At 37.2% G+C, this 13486-nt stretch overlaps 2 protein-coding genes across 2 annotated transcripts; one reads left to right on the top strand and one right to left on the bottom strand.

The window, feature by feature from the left end:
• The first annotated feature begins 697 nt into the window (after positions 1 to 697).
• On the top strand, positions 698 to 3664 carry LOC145209364 (interleukin-17C-like). Its single transcript, XM_080079640.1, has 3 exons — positions 698 to 856; positions 2414 to 2665; positions 2939 to 3664. The coding sequence occupies exons 1-3, from the start codon at positions 774 to 776 to the stop codon at positions 3216 to 3218; spliced, it is 615 nt and encodes a 204-aa protein (XP_079935766.1). The 5' UTR covers positions 698 to 773; the 3' UTR covers positions 3219 to 3664.
• A 25-nt stretch (positions 3665 to 3689) lies between these two features.
• On the bottom strand, positions 3690 to 6819 carry LOC145209365 (uncharacterized). The gene is made up of 3 exons (XM_080079641.1): positions 6535 to 6819; positions 6045 to 6272; positions 3690 to 5367 (listed from the first exon to the last, which is right to left on the bottom strand). Exons 1-3 carry the CDS (start codon positions 6600 to 6602, stop codon positions 5121 to 5123), a joined length of 543 nt encoding a protein of 180 aa, XP_079935767.1. The 5' UTR covers positions 6603 to 6819; the 3' UTR covers positions 3690 to 5120.
• Positions 6820 to 13486: the final 6667 nt, after the last annotated feature.

The following is a 13486-nucleotide window of genomic DNA, read 5'->3' as shown; positions in this document are numbered from 1 at the left end:
GTAAATCATAAATGCACTTGATTAAAACATTTAAAGTAACTAAATTTCTTTATAATACGATAAATTGGCAGCTACTTATGTTGCCTTATGACAATGATTGGTATTTTCCCTGAGTTTGCAAAACATTATGCGTCAACTTCATGATTTGGCGCCAGTGTCAAAAAGAACTTTCAATCTGATTAGCAATCCAAGATACAAAACACGCTGCCAAGTCAACTGGCCGATGGGAAGCTTCCTTGTTTTCCCACATTGCTCAAAAAACAAGACGGTTGAGTCTTTATAATATTAGGAAATAAGTATATTATGGAGAAACGAATAGAAATAGGAGTCGAACCAATAAATTTATTTACCCCGGTTTTGGCATGTAGAACATAACTAGCACTGCAAATAAACCAATTCTGAGACTTGTTTATACCAGATAAATCTCAAACAAAAAATATATATATTTTTTTTCTAGCAACAGATTTGATATTGAAATGACGATTTCAAAATGAAGGAAGAATCATTTAACTTTATCAAAGCTGATTAACTTTCGATTTTGTAGTTGATTAAAATGAAAAATCTGGCGTGGTTGAAACAAACAAAAGCCAAGTAGAAACAGAAAAAAGCTGCGATCAAAACTTCACCATGAGACGTAGGCGCAGTCAACTAATTACTTCCGCCATCAAAATGTTTGCGTTTTACAAGTTTGGACAATCTAAGAGAGCCGCGCGACACCAGCCTCGCAGTCTGCAAATCGAGATTTACAACAAAACGTTGGGAATTTTGCAGAAATGGAGATGATCATCAAGACGATTATAATAATTATTGTTGGGGTAGCGGAGGGAATGAAAGTTAGAATGAGCCACTACGAAAAGTGAGTATATTTATAGTTCGAACTTCAATAACATGTGCTGATTTCAAACGTTTCTTCATATTAGAACAAGGGTCGGCAACCTTTTTTGCACGGCGGACTGCTTTGGAAAGTAAAATTTTACCGCGGACCGGTCATAAAAAAACTACAAATATTTAGCAATAAAAACGCTTAAATTAGTTAATCATCCCCGGAATACATGGGCAAAATGTTCATAGCATTTAACCTGAAAAATTATACGGCCCGGTAACGAACTCTTCGCGGTCCAGTACCGGGCCGCGGACCGGCGGTTGCCGACCACTGTATTAGAACATCTAACATTAAAGGCATAAATTATCTTAAAACTTCGTATATTTGAAGCTTTGTTTATGGAATTTTATGTGATTAAGTTGTTCCAGTGACATACGCCAGTTTGATTGAGTTACGCTTACGGCTTCACGACTAAAGTGACGTTTAAACTGCGTACTATATAAAATGCTTGCAGAAAGCTTCAAACTTTTCTATGTTTGATATATATTGCTGGCGTAGTCACCATAATCGTTCCACGATCGTATCTTAGGAAATTTAGGCACCAGCTCGCTTCGAAAACCATTTTTTTGTATTTTTATCATATGATGGTAATATCATATTTGCAAATGTCAGGGGCATATACGATTAGAATGTCAATTTTATTTTCCAGCCAAAAGAAGTGCACAAAGGTAAACAATTATACATCTTGTAGCATTTGCAGGCGTGTTCGGGGAACAGTAAACCTTAAATAATTGGCATTCGACCGATACTAGCTACGCATTCGTGGCGAGAAATCGTATTAATTTTGTTTATGCTTGGGGGCTGGTTGACAAAACGGTTGTAAGCAAACAAACTTTAAACAACCTATTCCCATTTAAGGCTATAAGTAAAGAGCAATGCTCGTCGACCTTTTATTCACCCTTTAGAACCTGTCAATGTATGCGATTTTATGCACTCTTGAGAATTATGTAACAACAAATTTTGTTTTTGGACGTTACCGACATAACTGTTAGTTTTATTCATGAGAACCAAAGTGTTTCAAAATACTAGTATGTATGCAATCATGCAAGCACTGCAACACACTGCGGCAAATTACTACATCTCGAACAGATACTTTTGGTGAACCTTTATGCATAAAATCACCGATCTGGGCACAAGTCTAGTAAGCAATTTGGGCTCTGATGCAGTCGCTTGTAGAGTTTTAACGAACAGTTTCACAATGCGTGTTTTTGTCTAGTAAGGACTTCGGCATGTTTTGTGTCACAAATATTTCACTGCCGCTGACGTATAACAGATGACGCGCCGATATTCGATGACGCGCCAATAAGTTTCATGCATGCAAAGTTGAATGCATCTGAAAGGGTGACACAGACACCAAACATGGATGATCACAAACTTTACTAACCTTTAGTTAACGTGTTATTAAAAACACGAAAATTCAAAAGAACAGGCAAATGCTATAAAACATATTGAGCTTTTCAGTTTACCCAGTCCATCGCGACGTAATAATGTCAACATGTCTTACATGAACTTTTGTTTCTGGGATTTTAGTGGCTTAGCTGGCATTGCTGCAGAGTACCAACAGTTCAAAGCGCTTCTACACCGAAACCCGCAACTCATGGACACGTTAGACGTGATCAACATCACCAACGATGACGTAGACGCCGCTATTCGTCGTGAGAAGAGGTCAGCTAGAAATGAAAGCTGTCCAATATTTACAAACAGCTACTTACAGAAGGCAGAATCGCCAAGGGAACGCAGTTTATCACCTTGGAAATTTGTGCGCGAATTTGATGCGAGAAGGTAGGCAAAGATATCTAACTTGTCCTGATCTCAGAGGTAAAAACAATATACAGTAAATCTCGATTAATTCGGACGTGTTTGGACCTAATTTGTCCGGGTTAGCCGAAGATCCGGATTAACCGATGTCGAATAGTCCAAGCCTTACCACATTACAAATCATTTCTGCCTAAGTTTTTGTCCGCAATAGGCGAAGATCCGGATGGACCAAATCCTGTTTAATCGAGGTTTACAGTAATAACAGTCTGTGATTCATGTATTTATTTCAATTTGCAGAACGCCACGATACTTACTGAAAGCCAAATGCCTATGCGATGGCTGTATCAACATTGTAACTGGAAGGGAAACCAAGCACCTGAGAAGTGTGCCAACGCATATGCGCATTACCGTTGTAAAAACTTACAAAAGAAAACTCTGTTATGAAACTGCAAATATTGCTATTGGGTGTACTTGTGTAGTTCCCAGCCGTAAACCTACAGCAGGCAAAACTGCTGCCCCGAAATCCGAAAAATCCAAAAAAAATTGTTACAAGCGTCCAAAAGCCAACCTCAGTTAAAATAGTTAAAGTAAAATAATGTAAATCAAGTGGAAAAAAATAGCTTATATGCAAAGTTCTAAAGGAGTTTTCACACAAAAAGATAAATTTAAATACCAATGCTGACGATACAAAATATTCAGTTGTACAATTGTTTGCAATCTCTACTTTATTCTCAACACCACTAAACATGGTAAAAATACGGAACAAAAACATGGTTAAAACCGTAAAGCTGAAGAAGCAAAAATAAACAATCTATTTCATAATTTTGAAATTTGCAAAACATATGTAACATAAAGATCTTTAATTGATTTTTGCAGAATATATCTATACTTACTGTGTGTACAACGTAAAAAACACATTTTTTATGTAGCATGTTTTCACGTACAATCGAATGTCTACGAAGCGTTACGCTTTTGACGAATATTGTTGATTTTTGTTGAAATAAAACATCGATTCAGTTGTGATTTTTAAGCAGTATCAATGATCCGTTTTTAAATCAGGCTAGTCCATTTTTAATAAACCGGGCTTTTGTGTCTTTGAAGTTTTTTTATTCCACGTAGTCTTGTGTAATAAACTACCAGAAATAAAAATGCTGCTTTCCGATATTATTTCGTTAGACTTCGCCACATCATACGCTAAGCTCTTTGCTTTCATCTCGCGGACGTGTTTTTCGTCACTGTTACAAATGCGAGAAAAAAAGAAACAATTGCACCGCCATAACGATGAAATTACCCGGGTTAGATATTTCTTCAGTTTGCTTTGCGTTGGAAAGTTCAAAGAGGTAACGTGCAACCACAAATATAGCTAATAAGTTAGTTTCGGGTTAACAAGACCAAATAAATTAGACAGCACCATAAAGCAGCAGCAGTGATCAAATAAATACAACACTGACTCCTTTTGCACGAAACAATATCATTTTAGCTGTTTGCTATTTGTGTACGTAGCAATAAACAAACAGCATTACAATGATTTTCTTTAAATTAATAATTGCTGGACTCTCGATTCTTCCTCATTTTCATGTTAAAATTGATAAGTAAATTGAACCAAAAATGTGATCATTGCAAAATAGCGCCTTGTTCAAAAGGTTGCTGACCCCTGGTGCAGTTTAATATACCAGTTCAATTAACTGTTTGTTTGTTGTTTGTTGAACTGGTCGCATTTTTATCATTTTTGTCCGTTTAGCCTTTGTCCTGAAATACATGCGCCTGGCGCTGCTATAAACAGTAAACCAGACAGATTGGGTGAGAACCGATGTCTGCAACAAACATGAATCATTATGAGTTAAAACTGAGGCAGAGCCCGTGACACCGGCAAAGTTTCGTGACAGAGGGAAAATGAGTCGCAATTCAAAACACGTCTCAAAGCATAACGAGCATTTCTTTGACGTTCGCGGTTCAGTTCGCAAACCTTTCCATCGACATACATGGTTAACATGGTTAATTAAAACATCATGCAATTTATGCCATTATCTATATTTGCTCAAAATTAAAGAAAAATCGTGTGATATTAATTTACTGCGTTGTTTTTTAATGAAAAATCTCTCGGAAACTAATTAGAGAAAACCGAATCTAATGGTATTTTAGGATTTCTAGTTACTGACTTTGGCCAATCGCTTGCATAGATTGTTATGTAATTGTTCAGTCACATGACACATTATAAGTACTCGATATCTCATCGCTTCGCAAATACCGTTTTTAGCAACTTTACAACGTCGATGCCAATATAATGACTATGCAGAAAATTAAAGTTATTATCAAAACCAGCACGCTTATTTCGAATGGCAACAGCTTGTAAAAAAATAAATCTCAACACTAAATAAATTATTGAACTTTTGGTAGGAAAAGCACACATTTTAAAAATCACAATGTATCACAAAAGCAAAAACGAGTATCAAAAATGGACATTTTTAGGCGTCATTTTTTATGAAAACATCAGTGTTTCGGAATCATCCACAATATCAGGCAAAATTCTCGTGTTTGGAAACACACAATGGCAGCCCAGATTGACTTTGACTGGTACAGATGTGTTATCCATTGCTCGTACGTTGCGACTGAAGGGGATAGGTCTGCTGATCAGACTCTCAGTGTAGACAAAAGATGCCCCATTTTTAACAAAGCATCCGCGACAGACGCAAGCTGTGTCCAATATGTAACGGTCTTCCTGTGCCCTGTCGGGAAATATGCAAAGGTGTCTAATACTGCAACGAGGCTTGATTGGTTAAAGTAAACCAAATTAGGAAATTACACAAAGATTTTTTTGCATGCCATTAGCCTACGACACCAATGCATTTCACAAAACTTTGTGTTACAAATGAGGAGGATAGTTTGACCCCAAATTAGGTCTTGCGAGTTATTGACAAAACACGGGCATAGCTTTAACAAACACATAGCTATATCAGTAATCTTTAATTTGAAAAAAGCGCCTCAATAGTCTCAGTTGTTCTTATAAGCAGAAAATGTCAGCAAAACGTAAAAACGGGTGAAATTTGAATATGGGTCGGTGTATATCCAATAGACTTTAATGCGTTTATGGGCAAGTTAACATAAAGATAGTCTTCGTTTGCCGATTTGGTCCGTATGGTATTCAAGTAGAAGAGCTTACAGGTGTTTAAAACACAAAAAAACATTTTGTAACGTTGAATTAAAGCATTGTATATGGGCCTCAAAAACAGCTCGTAGCTATAATGTAGGTTTAATGAAAACTTTTTACTACATTTTATAAGGCACTAATAAAAAGAAGCAATTGTTGAATATTTCATTAAAATGTATTCACTGTGTATCAGTCCTCGGCTTCATGGGCTAATATTTACAATTAAACACTCAAACTTCTGTAAACTTTAACTACCTTCGGCTATCGTAGTTTTTCACATATCGCCAGGGCGAAAGGGATCTTCCTGACATGGAGTCATCAGAACCTTGTGAAAGTCCACGAAAGATGCGGAGACATTCCGAATCTATGTTGTGCATTGCATGTGGCCCAACAGTCTTATTGTTAATGGTCTCAAGGGCGTTACTAAAAGTGGCATCGTTCCGAAGTTTTTCATCCATTTTCACGTAATCATCGTAGTCAATGCTGAAAATAAGTAAAACAATATGATTTCATTGCCTGTAAAAACGGCAAAAATTGCAAAAATGAGCAATAAACACCAATACATTTTAACGCATAAGGTTTGAAAACGACAAAAACTATACGATAAAGCCTATTGCAAAAAATGATGTGTTTTTATTTAAAAGAAACACTTTCAAAAATATAAAATTATAGCGTTTAAATCATAGCATGTAAATTTAAAAAGTACTATTTTGTAACCACCTAAAAATTCATCACAAAATCTTACCTTTGCGCAAAAGAGTAGGCCACAGCGACTAACATTAAAGAAGCGACGATCATTACAAAATTCTTCATACTTTTGTATATTTTTAACAGTTAAATTCAAGTCTTGGTCTATTTCTTGTCTCAATTTTTTTTCTCTGATCTTCTAACATCCCGTCTTTGGCTTTTATACGACAGACCACAGTATCCAACAGCAACTGATCTCATGTTGAAAAAAAGTCCCACTCATTTTTGCGAATTCGTCATTGCACACTTCCAGTCCCGACATATATTGCCATCATACGCACGGCGTAAAACATTGCCTAATGCGAAATAACACGGACAAAGGCGTAGGCCGTGTTTTTTATCATGCCTTCGTCACAGGAAGCGTACCACATAGAAGAGACGCGAATACCTTTGTATTCAGGTTTCGATGCGTCACTCTTTAACGCGCGTCAGACGCAAAATGCTCATCTGGCGTTATGGAGAAAGTCACTGCTGTTGCTATAACGCAAGGAATCGCCGGAAAGCAGGGCTCGGTAAGCAAGTACACGACCGAGGTCGCTACAACCATATATGTCCTTGGTTTGGTGGACCTAGACCACTAAGAAACAAATTTCTTGTCTAGAAATTTTTTGATTATCTTATATGTTCGTTCCCCGCAAGGGAAATGATGTAGGTCGACGAGCATCATGACGTAAACGAAGAGTTTTTGTTTCTGTGTTAGTGAACTTAATGTAAAAAAAATATAAACTGTGTTGCCCAGATACTTGTTACTTAATAGTCTCTGATTACACACACTTCTGTATTCAGAATCGTACAGTCAAAAGAAAATACTACTGATTTCCAAACTGCTTTGTTGAAACTTAACAAATGTGAAAAATAAACTTTACCTGGTAAAAATTAAACAATAAAACAAAAAAAAGAAGAAAAGGGGTAGAACAAACAATTGAAATTTTGTTGTTGAGATCATTTGAGACGATAAAAACGTATAAGTGACACAGGGTGTAGTTCACGCAATTCTAAACATTGATACGAAAATAGATTCTCATTGTAACTGATTTTAAAACGAAAGAAAGTCTAATGTCCTGTTCTATGTTTATAATTAAAGCGTTAAAAATAATCTTGTGAAACTACAGTTTTGGTATAAACGGAAGTTGTTACTGATTTTGCGTGTCTGTATGTATAATTACGTCAGTTTGACAAGATGCTGCGTCAGAAACGCAAATTTTGTTACACAATACACGTATTAGTATTAAACTATTAGATTATGAGACAAAACGGGACAGCAAAATTACTTTTCAGGGCACGTATTATTTTATTATTACTCATTTTTATTATTTAATGTGTTTGGCATTCTTTTAGAAAAGGTCATTAACCTTTTTATTATTATTGGAAACAACCTGATGAATTATTTTTCCCCCTTTTTCAAAAAACAATGTTTTTAACTATGCGGTCAGAATAGGATGAAGTCAGAAAATAAGAAATGACCAGTGTAAATACCCCTTGCAAAATGTCGAATTACCCCTTTGCAGCAATTACCCACAGGCTGAGCACCACTGCTTTAGAACTTAGTAAGTCGACACAAAGATAATAAAATACTAAATAGATTGGATTTAATATCATATTGTACTTTCTTTGATAACACTATACACGGATTTGAAGTTTTATGACGAAGATAACGCCTAAATAGACGTAAAAAGCGACATCCTTTTAATATTCAATAGTTTTTTAGAGTTGGTTTAATCTTTCGAGATGATTTCGACGTGAAAGTCAAGTAAAAGGGGAGGTTTGTGTCAATTAAACGCAGACTGCCCAAGGATCCTTCATCTCAAACAAAATACCAAAACCAAAGTTACAACCTCCAACCTTACTTACACTCATGCAAAACGTCACCGATTAACGAAATATAGGAATATACCGTTTTTTTACCCTCACGGACAGGCACGTTGCTACGCAAGTCACGAAAATGCGTCGTTACGCAAATGACGTTACACGTAGAAGAGAGGGTGGAATTTTTACGTGATATCAGAGCGGAAGTGACGCGACTGAAACAGCTAAAACTATCACATGGAAAGGAAATTTTGTTTCTGATTCAAACACTGATATAAATAACTTCGAGGAGTGTAACTATCCAACTAAATGATTTTATTAAAGTATAGTTTTTAGATTAAAAGATGAAACATCGTCTGTCAGTGTTGTGCTCATAGATTTGGAAGTACATTAAAAAAAATGTAACGGCATGAAAACAAAGTACCTGCAAATGTTAATTATGGCAATTACGGCAAAAGGTATTGTTTAAGGAAGGTAATTTAAGAAAACTTAAAAACTAAGTTACGCATTTGATAGATGACACCACGATTATTCCAAAGAAAACGGTCATAACAAGCAGGATGTACCGAACCGGTTTAATTTGGATTTGGCCGAAACCGAATGTTCGGCAATTTTGCTGAATAATTTTCGCCTAATCAAACCAATCATTTATGACGTCACGGGAAGTCGTACGCTAGGCGTTTGACGTAAGTTCTTCTCTATAATAATGCGCCTAATCGAACTGTCTCTTTTAATGTAAGTCTGTCAAACTATTTTTTCAAGTTTTTCGACTTAGGAAGATGTTGACTTTCTTTCAGCTCCTTTGGAACAACGTCTCTCAAGTTTCTTGCTAAGAAGAGTGCAAGTAGCCGAGACAGGGTTAGAACCCGCGACTTTGTGAACACAACGAGGTTGCGAAAACCACACGGTCATACGGTCGGTCGCAATTATACGTAGCTAAGTAAGAATTCTTGCGTTTAAACAATTGAAATAGTAGTAATGTGCAGTCACGGAAGTAACGATTTCAGGTACAAACACAAATACACAATAAAACAGATCCCCACCCGTTCGACTCTTTTTTATCTTGTACACATTATAATTCTGACTGGTGAGTTCAATTGCGGTTGTGTAGGGCGCAACAGAGGACCATGAGTCATGCCCAAAATAATCACGAATATTTTTATCATACCCGAGATCCATGGGTTGAATTTGTTTACAGTGTTCCCTCCATAATATTCAGAGCCAAAACATTGGGAGCCATTGTTAGGTAAAGACCCCAAAAGCCCGACCCTTACCACTTTGTTTCCAATACAAGCAACCAGCATGCCGGCAAAATATTTATTTAAATTAGTGGGCGCCAAGGGCCGACTGCAAACTCCCTTGGTCAGGTATAGTAGGGTAACATAGATTTATCCGACTTGATGTTAAGCTAAAAAGCTTATGTTTCGAATCTAATATTTAAGCTTTTTACCCTGTCAAATAATATCTGCTGGTTATCTACGTAACGCAAGAAACATTCGTAACAATTTCGGCTTGACATTTGAAACCTGAAGTTGAAATGAATTCAAATAACAACGGAATCAAACTGTTGTATCAATCAGGTCTTATCGCATAACACTAATAAACATTAAATTTTGAAAAAAAAAACTTTAGAACCGCTGTGTAACAAAAACCGTTGAAGGTTTCAGTTACATGGCGGTTTAAACTTTTATATCTAACTACTTTTTTACTGACAGCCTCAATTCCGAAAAAAATGTTTTCACCGGACTTTGAAAAACACCAATCTAACGAAAAACATTTTTGTTTGACTACCAAAACAGCAAGAATGAATTTATTTGCAATAACATTATTTTACGCTGCATATTATTTTTTCAGCCATCTTCCATTTACAAATAAGTTCACATTGTGTCTTCGAATAACATGTTCTTCTTGTATTAAGGAATTACTAGTTGTTGAGGCGAAAGCCCGATTTGTTGAGTTCTTCATTGAAGTACGTTTTTATTTCTTCTAAAGCACTGACCCATTGTGTAAGTTCTGCAAAAGACGTGGTGTTTGTTTCAGAAACATTAGAGCAGGGGCGGGCAACTTCTCCAGTCGGCGGGCCTGATATGGGAAAATGAAGTACTTGGCGGGCCGGATTCCTTAATCGATATATTAATCGCGTATTTATCCAGTGATTTAAAACGGATTTTTGACCACCTAAACCAGGGGTGGGCAAACTTTTCCGTACAAGGGCCACATTCAAAAGTTCTTAATTTTAAAGGGCCACACAGTAAATTAACCCAAAATATTAACATAGTTTGTTTCCAGCTAAATACAAACACGTTGTTTGTCACTTCATTGATCGTCCAAACATTGGTTGAAACGCAACAATTATAATTGTTTTAAAACAATCACGCATTTATTGCACCAAAGGCTACACTAAGTTTTTTGTCAATAAATTCCTTGCGCCAACAATAAACAATGCAAGTAACTTTTGTATCCATAGTTGTTGTGCGGGTCTGTGTTAACGATTCCAAAGCCGTGGGCAACGGCATAAACTTGATCCAAGGTGACCAAAGTTTTGGCGTCAACAGTGCAAACTGGGTTGTATTTTATTCACCGCCGTAACAAATTACCCAAAAACTAAATTGTCGTTAAAAGTGTTGACTCGGCAAATCGTCTGTTCAGTACGTACATGTGTTTTTAAAGACCTACAGTAAGTACGAAACTGAACGAAAAAATTGTGTCGAGTGACTATTTGCAAAATAACAGGAAGGCTAGACCGCTAGAGCACGTGGAAAGTATTTGTGTTTAGTCCAGTGGTTCCCAACCTTCCATGGACCGTGGCCCCCTTAAAGTGTCATTTTTGCCTCGTGGCCCCCTTCATGTAACCTTGTAAGTCCTGTGGCCCCCTTAAAATGTAAATGGCAAACTCGTGTGGAAATTGGATACTATTATCGGCTTTAAACAGGTCGAATAGAATAAATAAGGGTCCGCATTCGTAAAAAACCTCAATATAGACAAATAGCATGCAAAATAGTTGATTAAATTAGGTGATTTTTAGTGGGTGTTTCTGGTAAATCTACACCTGTGGCCCCCCTGAACACAGCTTGTGGCCCCCCCTGGGGGGCCATGGGCCCTGGTTGGGAACCACTGGTTTAGTCCCAACGTATTTGGTACAGGTACAGATGATGTACATGGCATAGGTATCGGCAAGTCGCACTCTGGTATTTTTAAAACTCTACGCCTATGCTCACAATAATATTTAGCGTTGTTCGGTTTTCTCTTCTAAATTTACTAACATTTGGCGGGCCGCATGAACTCCTTTGTCGGGCCGCGGGCCGTAGTTTGCCCACCCCTGACCTAAACCAAATACATTCAAGAACATCAAAAATACAACAGTCCAAACAATCTAACTGATATAACATAAAATTATTCACCACAGCAAATTTAATGCATACACCACATACTTAGAAACTGCTGAAACACTAACTAGGCTACACGTGTGGAAACAAAGGAAACCGTGAAAGCAGGCTACACACAAGGTTGGCAGTTACAATGGACGTATGGTACAATGGTAACAACGGCGGGAAAGTTTTTTGCTATTGGGGAGCGTTACTGTCCGTTACATTTACAACTATAATTTGACGCAGTAAGCATACAGGGGAAATTGTGGCCGCGGGCCACATTATCATGTAAGACCTGAAACTGTCTGCGGGCCGCGCACAATCCCGTCGCGGGCCGGATCCGGCCCGCGGGCCGTATGTTGCCCGCCCCTGCATTAGAGGCAAAAAAGTAGTAAAATTCCAGCTCTAGTTTGCTAACACAAATTATCAATTTAGTTTTTACACTCTCAATTTTACACCTGTAAAGGGAGAAAGTTTTACACATTACTTTACCGTATACCCCAAATATTCCGACTGTGACTACAACGTTTTACCTTTAAACCAAAAATAAGTATTATCGGTATTGATCGGTTTGAGTGAGTACCCATGTTGAAAGAAATACTGATTAAAAGGGATGTAAAAACTTGCTCAAATTGATTTTTTCTACTTTCACCAGACGAAACATGACATAATCAGCTGTTTGATAAAACACTGGTAAACTTACGTGCAGTCTGGGACACCACGCAATCGATTTTGGCGTTTGTGTCAAACCAATTGGTTTCATTTATCACTCCAGTGTTTGTTTCAAGGCACCAACACTTGCTGGTGAAGTAATCGCACTGTTTGGGCAGATAGGATCCGTCATATGTGTTACACTGTGGAATACGTACAAAATTTCCCTGATCCAATTGGTGATGCGATTCATGAAATTCCTGTTCGCATTTGGTTCCTGTTATTTAAATGTAAATTAAAGTACAACAAACGTATGGCTTCATCTTAATTTTTCATCTCAAAATTTTCGTTAAATGGTCAATTTTAAACCGGCAATTTTTCGCAACAAGAATCCAATATTTTAGTCACTTTGATTCAAAAGTTGTTCGTTGCAAAAAGTCAGCAGTGTATTCGGCTTAGTGCGCAGAGTCGCTAGAAATTTATACCTTTGTGACTGTTACAGTCGATGTTGAAATCGGACTTGGGTCCATCTGTTCCAACCATCATGTGTCCGCTGTAAATTTCAACGCACCAGCAAACTCCTGTATTGTTGTCACACTGCTTCGGTACAAAGTGATGGGTGGTTGCGTTGCATGTTGGAATGAAAGAAACGGAAGGATGTTGAGTCGTTAACTGACAGAATGTTTCTGTAAAATTTTGTGCATCACGTACATATGACAAAATCCAACGATTTAAATTTACCAAATTAACTTTTAAAACATAACACAACAAAGTCAAAGATTAAAAAAATCGCGAACCGACTCTTTTCACAAACGTTTGCCCTGACTTGTGGGTGTGGCCAAACATATCATACTAAGAAGCAAAATGGAAATTACAGCATCCAAGTTCCACCCCAAATATTCCGACTGGAACGTTTCAAGTTGAACGAGTGTTATCAGTTTTGAATACTTAAGTGGATAAAAAAAACTGTTTCAGTAAAAAAATAACTTTCACAAAACAGGACATGTCATATTCACTTGCCTGATCAAACGCTTATCATCTTACCTGCAGTGTGGCCAGTTCCAGGGAAGGTATGCACGCAATCGATTTCGGCGTCTGTGTCAAACGACTCGCTTTTATTTGTTG

Source organism: Phallusia mammillata, chromosome 1 (genome assembly GCF_965637545.1).
Source record: "Phallusia mammillata chromosome 1, kaPhaMamm4.hap1.1, whole genome shotgun sequence".
Classification (NCBI taxonomy): domain Eukaryota; kingdom Metazoa; phylum Chordata; class Ascidiacea; order Phlebobranchia; family Ascidiidae; genus Phallusia; species Phallusia mammillata.
This window is presented reverse-complemented; position numbering and strand designations above follow the sequence as displayed.

Bases quoted from the DNA above. Each gene is read 5' to 3' on its own strand.
- LOC145209364 (XM_080079640.1), top strand. From the start codon at position 774: ATGGAGATGATCATCAAGACGATTATAATAATTATTGTTGGGGTAGCG. The intron at 857-2,413 runs GTGAGTATATTT...CTGGGATTTTAG, and splicing joins AGAATGAGCCACTACGAAAA to TGGCTTAGCTGGCATTGCTG. The intron at 2,666-2,938 runs GTAGGCAAAGAT...TTCAATTTGCAG, and splicing joins CGCGAATTTGATGCGAGAAG to AACGCCACGATACTTACTGA.
- LOC145209365 (XM_080079641.1), bottom strand. From the start codon at position 6,602: ATGAAGAATTTTGTAATGATCGTCGCTTCTTTAATGTTAGTCGCTGTG. The intron at 6,273-6,534 runs GTAAGATTTTGT...ACTTATTTTCAG, and splicing joins GCCTACTCTTTTGCGCAAAG to CATTGACTACGATGATTACG. The intron at 5,368-6,044 runs GTAGTTAAAGTT...ATTTCCCGACAG, and splicing joins AAAAACTACGATAGCCGAAG to GGCACAGGAAGACCGTTACA.